The sequence below is a fragment of the Scyliorhinus torazame genome, chromosome 8, assembly GCF_047496885.1.
Source record: "Scyliorhinus torazame isolate Kashiwa2021f chromosome 8, sScyTor2.1, whole genome shotgun sequence".
In the NCBI taxonomy this organism is placed as follows: Eukaryota; Metazoa; Chordata; class Chondrichthyes; order Carcharhiniformes; family Scyliorhinidae; genus Scyliorhinus; species Scyliorhinus torazame.
Window position 1 is genome coordinate 24,482,231 of NC_092714.1, and position 14,340 is coordinate 24,496,570.

Genomic DNA, 14,340 nt, shown 5'->3' on the forward strand with positions numbered 1-14,340 from the left:
TGTTCAGCTAAGGAAGGAGCAGTGCTCCAAAAGCTAGTGATTTGAAACAAGCCTGTTAGACTTTAACCGGGTGTTGTAAGACTTCTTACTGTGCTCACCCCAGTCCAACGCCGGCATCTCCACATCACAACAATTATTGGAGCACAAAATTTTGGGATGAAGGTTTGAAACGCCAGAATGAGTCTGGAACTGAGGTTCCAAAATAACACAAAGGAACGGGTAGAGCTGGATTGCAAATTTGTTCTAATAAGACGTGTTATTAAAATGCTTCATGTTAACAAACACACTCTCTGCTCCAGGCATTTTAACGCCAGCATCAAGCTCTGTTGGGTGAAGTACACACAGGTTGCTGGGGAAACAACGTTCCCTCAAACGTTTCGTTGTTGGGCACATTTTGCTTGTTCCACTGACAGGTACATTCCAGATGACAGCCCAGCAATCCAGCCCTAACGTTTGTACCTATTTCCAAGCCTACACATGTCAAATTTGGGCCTGGAACAGCACTGAACTGCAGGAAAGGGTTAAAGCCATGCTCTAACTCATTGTCCCATCATGGGGCGGCACAATGGAACAGTGGTTAGCACTGCTGCCTCACAGCAGCAGGAACCCGGGATTCGATTCCCACCTCGGTTCAGCGTCCATGGGGAGTTTGCACTTTTTCACTGTGTCTGCGTGGGTTTCCACCCACAGTCCAAAGATGTGCAGGTTAGGTGGATTGGCCACGCTAAATTGCTCCTAAGTGTCCAAAGGTTAGATGGGGTTAAGGGAATAGAATGGGACATTGGGCCAAAGTGAGGTGCTCTTTCGGAGGGTCGGTGCAGACTCGATGGGCTGAATGGCCTCCTTCTACACTGTAGGGATTTTAATCTATTCTATGATTCATCCAGTTCCTATAGTGGTCTGCTCTTTCAGGGAATGTCATTCACCAGGGTTTCGGCCACTGTTATCCATTAATTATTCGTGCAGATTACCTTCACTCCAAAGAAGTTTGTAGAAGGGAATTTAGTGACTGGATTAGTTGCCCGCTTAAGGGTATTTATTAATATATAATTGCTTGGCTATATTTTATAAGAATAGGCATTTGCCAAAGCATGATGGGATATTTAGCCAAATTTTACTGATTTCTGTACAAAAGCTTGGAAGGTCAAATAATGTAAACAAATATCACAGCTGCAGTATTTATCTTGCTGACAAGTTGCTTTTGAATTTGTTTTAGTGAGTGACATGGCCCACGGAAGCTTGCTTTTTTGCCTTCAGGGATTGTTTACTACATGGTGTAAACATGTGCTCTTAATACTGTAATACAGAGGATTCTGGAGTGGCTTTCTGACCACAACAACCCCTCCACGATTCGTGTCCAAAATAAATGACCTGAAGCGAAACTCGAAGTACCTGACTTTGTTATTTCCATGCCAAAATTGGCGTAGTCGGCAGGATCCCTAATTTCATGGGATGCGAACCCCGAAAGGACTCGCTATACAGGACTCTCTCATCTGAAAGGGGGGAGCCACCAGCACGTCTCAGTTGAAAGTGATTTGTGTCAACATTTGAGATTTTAAAAAAAACTTGTAAGATTTCTCTAAAGCATGAAACATCGGAAATTGAAATCAGTTTAAAACAAAGAAATTCAAGCGGAATAAAAGTAATTGAACAATATAAATTTTTAGATTACATGAAGAGATGTAAATGGCATCATTCCAAGTTCTCCTCCCACTCTCCACTTCCTTAGGTTCTGTAGGAGAATTAACCATTTCAGCAGACAGTTGATCTGTTCTGAATTGGCAAAGAAAAATATATGTCTCCAAGAATAGTTAATACCTATAAAATCAATCATTGGAAATTGACTTAAATGTGTGGCATTTATAGCCGTCTCCCAGGGGATGTTTTGCTGCTTCTAAGCTTCTAAAATACTCTTATGGTGCATCTTGGCCAGCTTTGAAGGATGGGATCGCAGTCCCACCCAGCGTAAATGGGGACTGGGCTCCCAATGATGATCATTTAAATAAAGGAAATGAGTCCCTCGAACACTGGTTAGCAAATAGAGGGAAAGAGCCTATCATGCAAAGGTCCAAGGAGCGTAGTGACATAGGTGAAGTGACTCGGTGTTTGCAGAAAATGGGAGAGAATGCCCAAATTTGTGGCCAGATTTAAAAACCGTTGGGAAGAACATGCTGGTGTTTCGTCGGACGAAAATGGACCCTTAGCTGTTCAGACATTGCTGAATTGTATGCTGCCAGAGCAGGCGCAAAGTTACAAATTCATTCATCTCACCTGGCAAACATTGCCATGGACGGATGTAGTTACTTCCTTGGCAGACATAGACCGAGAAGGACTATCCATGGCCCCCAAAGATCAAAAGCTTAAAGTCACAGGCAGTTCTACCAAGGAAAGAGAAGGCAGGGTCGCGGTCAGCAGGCAAGCAGAGGGAGAGGAGGTTATAATGGAGGAGGTAGAGGCAGAGGATAATGGCAGAGGAGAGATAGATCCCAGGATCAATGTAGAAGATGTGGGGCAAAAGGACATTGGACTCCTGATTGTCACTTTAACCCCCAGGAAGGATGCGCCCCACCTGGCAACATGCTTCCTCCCTGCCCACTATTACATACTCTGAGCCCTACTCAAATCCAATAGGAGTGCCACGGAGAAAAGGTAGTACAGGTGACTATGATCAGACTGTGCAGCTCAATGAGAGAAGAACCCATGACAACGGTAAAAATAGGAGATCATTATGTGGACCTTCTGGTTGATACCAGCACTACTATGTTGTCTGTGCCCCCCTCCATCGAAATAACCCCGGTGAATCCTCTATTGTCACTGTGGGAGTAGCCGGTATTCCCATGACGGAGCAAGTACCACATCCGACTAACATGGAAATTGATGATATCTCCCTGGTCGATGCTATGATTATTTCAAAAACTGCACCCCTTCCCCTGTTAGGCAGACAGACAATCTGCAAATTAGGAGCGGTAGTTCATTGCACTAATCCGGGAATGTTTATGGAGCTGCCTCAAATACCAGCTCACCGGCTGCTAAATTTAATAACTTCAGAATCTGCACCCAATCACTCTGTGCCTGTGTTGTATTCCTGGCCGCTGAATGTTAACCCCAAGGATTGATTCAGGATCTCATAGTTAGGGATCCTCTCGGAAGGAGCGATCACAATATGGTGGAATTTAAAATACAGATGGAGGGTGAGAAGGTAAAATCAAGCACTAGTGTTTTGTGCTTAAACAAAGGAGATTACAATGGGATGAGAGAAGAACTAGCTAAGGTAGACTGGGAGCAAAGAATTTATGGTGAAAGAGTTGAGGAACAGTGGAGAACCTTCCAAGCGATTTTTCACAGTGCTCAGCAAAGGTTTATACCAACAAAAAGGAAGGACGGTAGAAAGAGGGAAAATCAACCGTGGATATCTAAGGAAATAAGGGAGAGTATCAAATTGAAGGAAAAAGCATACAAAGTAGCAAAGATTAGTGGGAGACTAGAGGACTGGGAAATCTTTAGGGAGCAACAGAAAGCTACTATAAAAGCTATAAAGAAGAGTAAGATAGATTATGAGAGTAAACTTGCTCAGAATATAAAAACAGATAGTAAAAGTTTCTACAAATATATAAAACAAAAAAGAGTGGCTAAGGTAAATATTGGTCCTTTAGCGGATGAGAAAGGAGATTTAATAATGGGAGCTGAGGAAATGGCTGAGGAACTGAACAGGTTTTTTGGGTCGGTCTTCACAGTGGAAGACACAAATAACATGCCAGTGACTGATGGAAATGAGGCTATGACAGGTGAGGACCTTGAGAGGATTGTTATCACCAAGGAGGTAGTGATGGGCAAGCTAATGGGGCTAAAGGTAGACAAGTCTCCTGGCCCTGATGGAATGCATCCCAGAGTGCTAAAAGAGATGGCTAGGAAAATTGCAAATGCACTAGTGATAATTTACCAAAATTCACTAGACTCTGGGGTGGTCCCGGCGGATTGGAAATTAGCAAACGTGACACCACTGTTTAAAAAAGGAGGTAGGCAGAAAGCGGGTAATTATAGGCCAGTGAGCTTAACTTCGGTAGTAGGGAAGATGCTGGAATCTATCATCAAGGAAGAAATAGCGAGGCATCTGGATGGAAATTCTCCCATTGGGCAGACGCAGCATGGGTTCATAAAGGGCAGGTCGTGCCTAACTAATTTAGTGGAATTTTTTGAGGACATTACCAGTGCGATAGATAACGGGGAGCCAATGGATGTAGTATATCTGGATTTCCAGAAAGCCTTTGACAAGGTGCCACACAAAAGGTTGCTGCATAAGATAAAGATGCATGGCATTAAGGGGAAAGTAGTAGCATGGATAGAGGATTGGTTATTTAATAGAAAGCAAAGAGTGGGGATTAATGGGTGTTTCTCTGGTTGGCAATCAGTAGCTAGTCGTGTCCCTCAGGGATCAGTGTTGGGCCCACAACTATTCACAATTTACATAGATGATTTGGAGTTGGGGACCAAGGGAAATGTTTCCAAGTTTGCAGACGACACTAAGATAAGTGGTAAAGCAAAAAGTGCAGAGGATACTGGACGTCTGCAGAGGGATTTGGATAGGCTAAGTGAATGGGCTAGGGTCTGGCAGATGGAATACAATGTTGACAAATGTGAGGTTATCCATTTTGGTAGGAATAACCGCAAAAGAGATTATTTAAATGACAAAATATTAAAACATGCGGCTGTGCAGAGAGACCTGGGTGTGCTAGTGCATGAGTCGCAAAAAGTTGGTTTACAGGTGCAACAGGTGATTAATAAGGCAAATGGAATTTTGTCCTTCATTGCTAGAGGGATGGAGCTTAAGACTAGGGAGGTTATGCTGCAATTGTATAAGGTGTTAGTGAGGCCACACCTGGAGTATTGTGTTCCGTTTTGGTCTCCTTACTTGAGAAAGGACGTACTGGCACAGGAGGGTGTGCAGAGGAGATTCACTAGGTTAATCCCAGAGCTGAAGGGGTTGGATTACGAGGAGAGGTTGAGTAGACTGGGACTGTATGCATTGGAATTTAGAAGGATGAGGGGAGATCTTATAGAAACATATAAAATTATGAAGGGAATAGATAGGATAGATGCGGGCAGGTTGTTTCCACTGGCGGGTGAAAGCAGAACTAGGGGGCATAGCCTCAAAATAAGGGGAAGTAGATTTAGGACTGAGTTTAGGAGGAACTTCTTCACCCAAAGGGTTGTGAATCTATGGAATTCCTTGCCCAGTGAAGCAGTAGAGGCTCCTTCATTAAATGTTTTTAAGATAAAGATAGATATTTTTTTGAAAAATAAAGGGATTAAGGGTTATAATGTTCAGGCCGGAAAGTGGAGCTGAATCCACAAAAGATCAGCCATGATCTCATTGAATGGTGGAGCAGGCTCGAGGGGCCAGATGGCCTACTCCTGCTCCTAGTTCTTATGCTCTTATGTTCGTACAGTAACACTGTTAAAAATACTGCAGGAAGTCTTACAAAAGGTTAATGACCCTAGGGCACAGCTATTAAAACACCTGATAGAGTCCAGCCAAGAGAATATAGTGACCCATTGCATGGCTTGGTATTCTTGTGAGGATGAGCACACATACAATTTACAAGCGCAATGTCGCTTAGGAAAGCAGACCTCATTGCATGTCGCTCCCTTTTTATTTTTCGGTGTTGTGGGATTAGGAATGTGAGTGCAGTTGACCCATAATCAGGGGGACCTTTTTAGGATGGGTTTAACTTCAGAACCCCATTTAACATGGGCTGTAAGAAATCCCGCCAAGGCAAAGCAAATAGGAGAACTGATCACAGAAGCCAAAGGCAAAAAAGTAATACATGAGATTTATATTGAAATAGATGGTGAAAATTGCCTAATAGAATTTTATGGCAAACAGGAGGGCAGAGTGACCTGGAAAGAGGAGCAATGACCCGCTACATTTGAAACACAACAACCGGCCTGAAAGAGCCATCACTTACTCCCTTCCATCCTGGCCCAGGTACCGGCACATCTATGGGCCCAACATAAAAATCATGCTGGAAAAGTACATTCTACCGCGGAGCATAGGGTACAGTTACAGAAGAATGGTGCCCTGCCCTGCTTAAAACAATACAGGTTGGCGCCGGAAGCAGAAAAAGGGATAGAGGGAGTGATCAATGCACTATTACAGCAAGGGGTGCTGAAGAGAAGCCTGTAATACCCCTATACTCCCCATTCCAAAATTAGGAAGACCCAACAAGTGGTGGTTTGTGCAAGATCTCAGAGCCATCAATTAAAATTGTTATCCCTATTGCTCCATTGGTGCCGGACACAAATGTCATTTTGTCTTCTATACCACCAACAATGGATACCTTCTCCGTCACAGAGGCTTATGCTCAGCCTTTTTCTCCATACCATTGCACCCGGAAAATCAATATCTATTTGCCTTTACATATCGGAATCAACAGTATTAAGAGACTTGGACGAGTACCAGTTGTCTGCAGGCTCAACATTCCCTCAACATGCTGACAATTTATTGATAGCCTCAGAGGGAGGGCTAGTTTGTCAACAGGATACCCTTTTGTTATTATCACATCTGGTAGAGAGAGGGCATAGAGTCTCAATGGACAAACTAAAACCAACTTTACCGACAAGCTAGCCTGTCAACCCTGCTACACTCTTGCCCGCGCCCTCAGAAGCAGAACATCTGTTTGATCATGACTGTTTACAATTGGTTGAAGCCACCGCAACCCCTAAACCTGATTTATTGAGTCACCCAGTAGAAAATCCAGGCATCATCTTTTTCACTGGTGGGTCAGCAAACCAACCAAATGATATGACCTTCATGGCCGGCTTTGCAATAGTAACTCCATTCAAGATAGTGGAAGCTTTTGCTCTGCCTTCGAGAACGTCTGCTCAAGCAGCCGAGTTGTTAGCCATTACTAGAGCATGTATTCTAGCTCAAAGTAAAACAGTCAATATTTATACTGATTCCCGATACACTTTTGGGGTAGTACACGCTTTTAGCCAATTATGGAAAAACAGGGGATTCATAACTTCCTCCGGCCAACCTATTAAACATGCTAAATTGGTTTGAAATTTACTAGATGCTGTTCAGCTGCCCAGCAAGATAGCTGTTTTAAAGTGTGAAGCGCATACTCCTACAGACCATGAAGTCTCATGCGGCAATAGATTTGCACCTTATCAGCTGCCAGCGCCAGGAGGAATTTCTGATTTTTCAGTCGGCAGCAACACTTTGTTTATTTGGCGGAATCGCGGCCTCGATTCATTTGAGATCGGAAGTGTTAGAAATGACAATGATGCAGCAAGCCCAGATCAACCAAACTCAGTCTGCAAAGCTCCAGTTCACCTCTGAAACGCAGCAGCAAATTTAAACGATTTGTTTCTACCTAATTTGGAGGTGGGGAAAACTGGGGTTTCATCTCTTCCTTCTGTTACTTTTAATATCCTTGGACATTCATGGCTTGCAGGGCCTCATGGAGTACAATGAGGTGGCCCAAGAAGACAGAATATATTTAGCACTCATGTTTCAAAGTCAAGTTACTGGACCTACCGGTTGGCAGGAGGCCCTGTTGACTTCCAAGCAGACTTGAGTCTGACAATGTATGTAGATAACAGGCATGTTAACGAACGAAAACACTTTCACAGTAAAATTGACCCTTGCGGAGTTTCCGTTTTCAGATATCCTTGTCTGTGACTCTGAAACCGGGCATCTAAAAAAAATACACAGAACCTGTTAGCGTTTATTAACCCAGGGTTGTTGACATTGGACCATTTCCTCGTGATGGATTATTCCCACTCACTTTATCAAAGCCTGTTTTATTATTAACTTCATTTATTCATCCAAAGGTTCTTGTTCCGCAATGGTAAAAGGGGGCAACGGGGTCTTTAGCGCTCGCTGACCATTATAGAGCTCAGTCACATAGACCAGGACAGTCACAAGGACAAACGATGGTCTGTGCTCAGTTGACTGCCACAGTGACAGTATAGGCTAGGTTAGAGAGAAGAGAAGTGAGACAGAGTTCCCACTTCTCCTCCCTGTACCTCCAGCTGAGCAGTGCGTTTTGTGCAGCCATTTGAGGATGAGGACCTGTGGGATGTGGCTCAGCTTTGATGTCCCCCTCCTTCCCCATCCGCAACATTAGGAAAAACACTCAACAAAATAATTAGATCTTCATACACCAGCAAACCAAACCGAAAGTGAGTGTACAAGGGGAAAGCACCATTTTTATGTGGAAGACGTTAATTCATCGTTCTTCATGCAGCCTTGGTTATCCATCGCTTACCCGGTTTTGATTATAGTGTGCGAAGCATTGCTGGTTGAATTGCTGCTTGGCGTTGCCCAACATTCTGCAAGGATCAGCTTGGCTCTGCTATCTGATGTATCAATTGAGACTTGAATGGACACTTCGTCTTCAGGAGTTAAACCGGGGTCTTCCAATAGTGCACGGCTTCTGCTGATTGCCTCAATACTGGCCACATAGTTTCCTATTCCTTCCAGGCTGACTCGATTCATCCTTTTAAACAAAATAGTTGGCTTAGAACCTGAAGTTCAACAGCGCGTGTGCTGAAATATTTAAATAGGTTAATGTTCGCATTTTGGAGAGGCAAGAATAGACAATAAACAGAGACAGTGGGACATGGGGACAGTGGTTCAAATTAGTAAAAGGTATACTGGGGCCTGATTCAGGAAGATTGTGTACAGGTGCTTTGACTGAGGTGTTTAAAATTATGAGGGGAGCTTTACAGCCCCTGTGCCAGTGCATCGGAAGGTAGGGGAGGTCATGTAAAATAAAGCGAGTCACCAACCTGCCGCCCCCCCTCCCCCCCGCTTATTACACTGGCCGATTAAGGTACCCGGCCACGTCCCCTCTCCCCCTGCCCTTAGGACCACCAAGACCCTTACATGACCAGTTACAATCCACTTAAGGAGCTCATACCAGTTAGGCACAGGAAGGAGGATAGAAGGTGTCTGCCGTGCAACTTTTAACAGCTTGGGCTAAAGGGTGGGAAAAGGTGGTACCTCCTTTGGGGGTTCCCTGTGTCCGTTCAGCACACTGGCAATGCCTCCCTCCCCACCTTCCCTCTCCACTTACCCTCCTTTCACCACCATCTGCCCTACCGCACACAAATCTCAAATCTAGGGAGGCAGCTGAAATGCCAGCCTCGCTTCTTAGCAACCACAGGGAGATTCGAAGCAGTAGCCAAAAACCCATCAAAAGTCCCTTCCGGACTCCAGCAAAGGGAACAGTCCCCGTTCCTCTGCTATGAATTGCTTATCATTTACAGGCCTCACTTTATTCCCTTGCCGGTAGTGGCAGGGTGGTCCTGCTGGTAGGGATTCCACCCAGCAGAACTAATGAGCCCTGGCCGAAGACGATGGTTTGGGGTGATGGAGACATAGCAACATAGAAGATAGGAGGCCATTCAGCCCTTCGAGCCTGCTCCGCCATTCATCGCAATCATGACTGATCGTCCAACTCAATAGCCTAATCCTCATAGCCTTTCATCCCATTCGCCTCAAGTGCCATATCCAGCCACCTCTTGAATATATTCAATGTTTTAGCCTCAACTACTTCCTGTGGTAATGAATTCCACAGGCTCACCACACTTTGGGTGAAGAAATGTGTCCGAATTCTCAGACTGTGACCCCTGGTTCTGGACACACCCACCATCGGGAACATCCTTCCTGCATCTACCCAGTCTAGTCCTGTTAGAATTTTACAAGTGACATTAAGGTAGAAGATGTAAGTCCCATCCAGACTGTCCTATAGCAGTGAATCTATGCTTGAGGAAAGGCCAGCGCTTTATCTAGAAAGGATGAAATCAGGAAAGATGAAAGGAGGTTTATGTTGAGCTGCAGCACAAACCAGTTAAGGCTGAATGACCTGTTGCTATGCTGCAAATTCTCTGTCACTTACATAGTAACTTCTCATAAAACCAGAATACTTTCAAGTTCCTCCATGGCCCTATCTGTATCAATCACTGAATTTAAATGATGTGCCCCACGTATATATTATCCTTAAGTTCCCAAAGATTACCAAATGATTAGGGATGAATATAAAAGGTAGATATTAGTCTTTGGTGCCTGGTACTATTTCAGTCTCGCGACACAGAGATACAGGGTCAGCTGAGCTCGGAGTCCCTCTAACCACACTGAAACAAAGCACCTCACCCATTCGGTGTGTAGCCAGCGGTGAGCAAGAGGCTGTTGTCAAATGTACAATTTACGGGAAGCTCGAGGTTCGCACCAGCTGAGGCGTCGCTGGAGGAAGGGATGTTACGAAGCGTTGTTTTCACAACTGTGTGCGTTGCATTCTGGAATGAATAAACATCGGAGTCAAGCCGCTGTCAATGTATACAACAGTCCCTTGCATTGATTTGGAACTTTTAACCTAGTAATACATTCCCAAGCCCACATTAGGAGGTGACCACAGCCATGTTCAAAGGTGGAGGTTTCGATGAGTGTCTGAAAGAAGGTAGAGAGGCAGAAAGCAGTAGCGAGGAATTTCCAAAGCTACTGCACAGCTGCTGCTGAAGACACTTATGTCTACAGCGAAAGATATAAAATCAACCAAGAGGCGCGAATTGGAGAAATGCAGAGATCTCGGAGGGCGGAGGAGGTTACTGGCAAGGCCTCTCAGTTCTGGGGGCTGGATTTTTTTTTTTTAAATAATTTTAGAAACCCAATTCTTTATTTTCCAATTAAGGGGCAATTTAGTGTGGCCAATTCACCTAGTCTGTACATCTTTGGGTTGTGGGGAAGAGACCTGCGCGGGGAGAATGTGTTGTGGGGGATCGACCCCGGGTCCTCAGCGGCGTGAGGCAGCAGTGCTAACTGCTGCGCCACCGTGCCGCCCCTGGGGCCAGGATGATAACAGGAAATCATTGTTCAGTTTACCGGGCGCGTCAAGCCAGCAACAATCGGCTTTGAAACTTTTATTGTTCTTTCCTACTGGCAGCAGTGTCGACTGAGACAAACCCAAGGACAACAATGCTTTCCAAGAACTTGCCCAAGTGGACATTTCCCATGTATGGGAGTAGCCCTCGCTAAAGGTTGGCAACTGTGGAGGGAGCAGAGTTCATTGTTGACGCAGCAGGTGTATTGGGATATCACAAGCTTTGGTGGATTGAAAAAGGCAAAGTCAATTGCGATGACACCCCACTTGAATATTTAAGACAGATTGTTGTTTTACTCTAGAAGTCAAACTTCAAACAGCACTTAAATAAAAGAACGACAAAGATTTTTTAATAGGTAAATATCTATGGGACTTACATTTGATATTTGAGTTCCACACTCAGTCCACCCAACTTTGAGGACAACATGTGTCAAATTACCAATGCTTCTGTTGCACTGAGAGTTGCCAAGGTAAAGAGAAGACGCTGGTATCTTCTTCCCCTCCAGGAATGATCGTTCCATTATGACTGAGATCTCATGAAGTTTACAGCTTATCATGATCGATTGGGAAGCTGCTCCCACAGTTGTTGGATTGGCCACCATTGGCTCTGAAATGGACATTGTAGGTCAACAAGGGATACCAAGAAAGTTCAGCTGAAATACATTGCCCTTGGAATATACGCAGAACAATACTTTTCACTGTACCTCAGTACACGTGACAGTAAACAAAACCACATCCAAATCCATAGGTGCCCACCTTGCTCCTATAACCTTTTTCCATCAACCACTAATTGAGCATCTACTCAAAGGTGACTGTTTGGATCACTAAACTTTGATACTGCGTTTTAAATAATCTGTATATAAATAAGCTCCTGATCTTTATCATTAAATTCCTCTGTTTAATCTTATTGTTATGCCTTCTTGTTCTAAACCTCTCAATCACTGGAAATGGATTGTCTGTATCTTATTCTTCCATATTTTCAAATGTCGCTATTAAATCATCCCTTATGGGCGGGATTCTCCAACCCCCCGCCGGGTTGGAGGATCCCCGGGGGGCAGCGCGAATCCCACCCCGACGCCGGCTGACGTATTCTCCGGTGCCGTTTTTCGGGGCTCACGCCACACCGGTCGGGGGCCATTGGCTACGTGGGTTACGTATGGTCCCACACGGCGGGACCTGGCAGGTAAGTCGGCTGGGGTGGTCCTTGGGGGTGCGCGGGAGGATTCGAACCCGGGTGGGGGGGCCACGTTGGCCTGGCCTGCCAGATCGGGGCCCACTGATCTGTGGGCGGGCCTGTGCCATGGGGGCACTCCTTCCTATCGCGCCAGCTCCACCATGGCTGGCGCAGAGAAGAGAACCCCACCGCGCATGCGCCAAAACACGCCGACGGTTCCGCGGATGCGCGAGATCATGTTGGCCCTTTGGCACATGCGTGAACTCACGCAGTCCCTTCGGCGCCAGCTGGAGCGGCGCCAACCCCTCCGGCATCCACCTAGCCCCCGAGACACGCGAGAATTCCTCACCTTGGGGGCCCGTTGACGTCGGAGTCGTTGGCGCCGGTTTCCCGCCGGCGTGGGGACTTAGTCCCCGGAAAGGTGAATCCCGGCCTATGTTTCTCTGCTCAAAATGGCCTCAGTCTATCAAGTCTTTCTTCATATTTGTGCGACACCAAATTTGTGAAACTGCCCTATTTCCTGAAATGGCCAGAAGAACAGCCAGCTCCAAGATTCCTATCTTTCTTTGATTCATTTATGGGATGTGAGCGTCGCTGGCTTGGCCACAATTTGTTGTCCATCCCTAAATTGTTCTTTTTGGGAAGTAGATCCTTGGAAAATAGGTGACAGGTTTAGATAAAGGATCTGGATCGGCGCCGGCTGGGAGGGCCGAAGGGCCTGCTCCTGTGCTGTAATTTTCTTTTCTTTGCTCTAACTGACAGTCAAACGGTGGTGGTGAGCTGCTTTCGCGAAACGCGGCAGTCCAGCCAGCGTGCTGTTAGGGAGTGAGGTCTGGGACTTTGTGCATTAGTGGTGGAGGGAGTGAATGTTTATGGAAGGGGTACCCATCTAGCGGGCTGCTTTGTTCTGGATGATGTCGAGCTTCTGCAGTGTTGTTGGAGCTGCACTCATCCAGGCAAGAGTGTTCCATGAAATCCCTGGCTTGCATTCTCTCTTCCAACCTCTTCCATCGGGCAGGGATACAAAAGTCTGAGAACGCGCACCAACAGATTCAAAGACAGCTTCTTCCCTGCTGTTGTCAGACTCCGGAATGACCCTCTCATGGACTGAGCTGATCTCTCTACACATTCTCTGCTGTTGTAGCACTATAGTCCATATGCTTCACCCGATGTTAATGTATTTACCAAAGAGAAAGTGCTGGAAAATCTCAGCAGGTCTGGCAGCATCTATAGGGAGAGAGAAAAGCTAACCTTTCGAGTCCAGATGACCCAGCTTTATCAAAGGGTCACCTGGACTCGAAACATTAACTCTTTTATCTCCCTACAGATGCTGCCAGACCTGCTGAGATTTTCCAGCATTTTCTCTTTGGTTTCAGATTCCAGCATCAGCAGTAATTTGCTTTTAATGTATTTACATTGTGTATTTATTGTATGTCCAATGTTTTGCATGTCTGGAACGATCTGCCTGGATTGTACACAGAACAATACTCTTCACTATACCTCGTTACACGTGATAACAAATTTAAATCTAAATGCAGATGGTGGACAGGCTTTTGGGGAGTTGGGAGGTGAGTTACACACCGCAGGATTCCTAAACTCTGACCTGCACTGATAGCCACAGTTTGATTTGATTTATTATTGTCACAGTGAAAAGTATTGTTTCTTTCGTGCTGTACAAACAATGCATACCGTACATAGGGAAGGAAGGAGAGACTGCAGAATATAATGTTACAGTTATAGCAAGGTGTAGAGAAAAGATCAACTTAATACAAGGTAGGTCCATTCAAAAGTCTGATGGCTGTGGGGAAGAAGCTGTTCTTGAGTCGGTTGGTACGTGACCTCAAATCTTGGTATCTTTTTCCTGACGGAAGAAGGTGGAAGAGAGTATGTCTGGGGTGCGTGGAGTCCTTAATTATGCTGGCTGCCTTTCCGAGGCAGCGGGAATTGTAGACAGAGTCAATGGATGGGAGGCTGGTTTGCGTGATGGACTGAGCTACATTCACGACCTTTTGTAGTTTCCTGCGGTCTTGGGCAGAGCAGGCTCCATACCAAGCTGTTATACACCCAGAAAGAATGGTTTCTACGGTATTTATATGTATTCACAGTATTTATATGGCTCGTCCAGTTCAGTTTCTGGTCAATGGTAACCCTCAGCATGTTGATAATGGGATATACAGCGATGGTATTGCTACTGAATGTCAAGGGGAGGTGGTTAGATTCTCTCTCATTGGAGATGGTGATTGCCTGGCACTTTTGTACACATGTTAATTGCCGCTTGTT

General features: G+C 45.4%; 1 protein-coding gene across 7 annotated transcripts in view; it reads right to left on the minus strand.

The window, feature by feature from the left end:
• LOC140427679 (uromodulin-like 1) overlaps positions 1-14,340 on the minus strand; it is a 123,439-nt gene that overhangs the window by 13,737 nt on the left and 95,362 nt on the right. For all 7 annotated transcript variants that reach the window (XM_072513166.1, XM_072513169.1, XM_072513168.1 and 4 more), the window contains 4 exons: positions 11,264-11,493; positions 10,163-10,305; positions 8,274-8,504; positions 7,541-7,700 (listed from right to left, as the gene is read on the minus strand). In XM_072513166.1, coding sequence (XP_072369267.1) covers positions 7,541-7,700; positions 8,274-8,504; positions 10,163-10,305; positions 11,264-11,493 — 764 coding nt within the window. The remainder of the gene's footprint in view (positions 1-7,540; positions 7,701-8,273; positions 8,505-10,162; positions 10,306-11,263; positions 11,494-14,340) is intronic.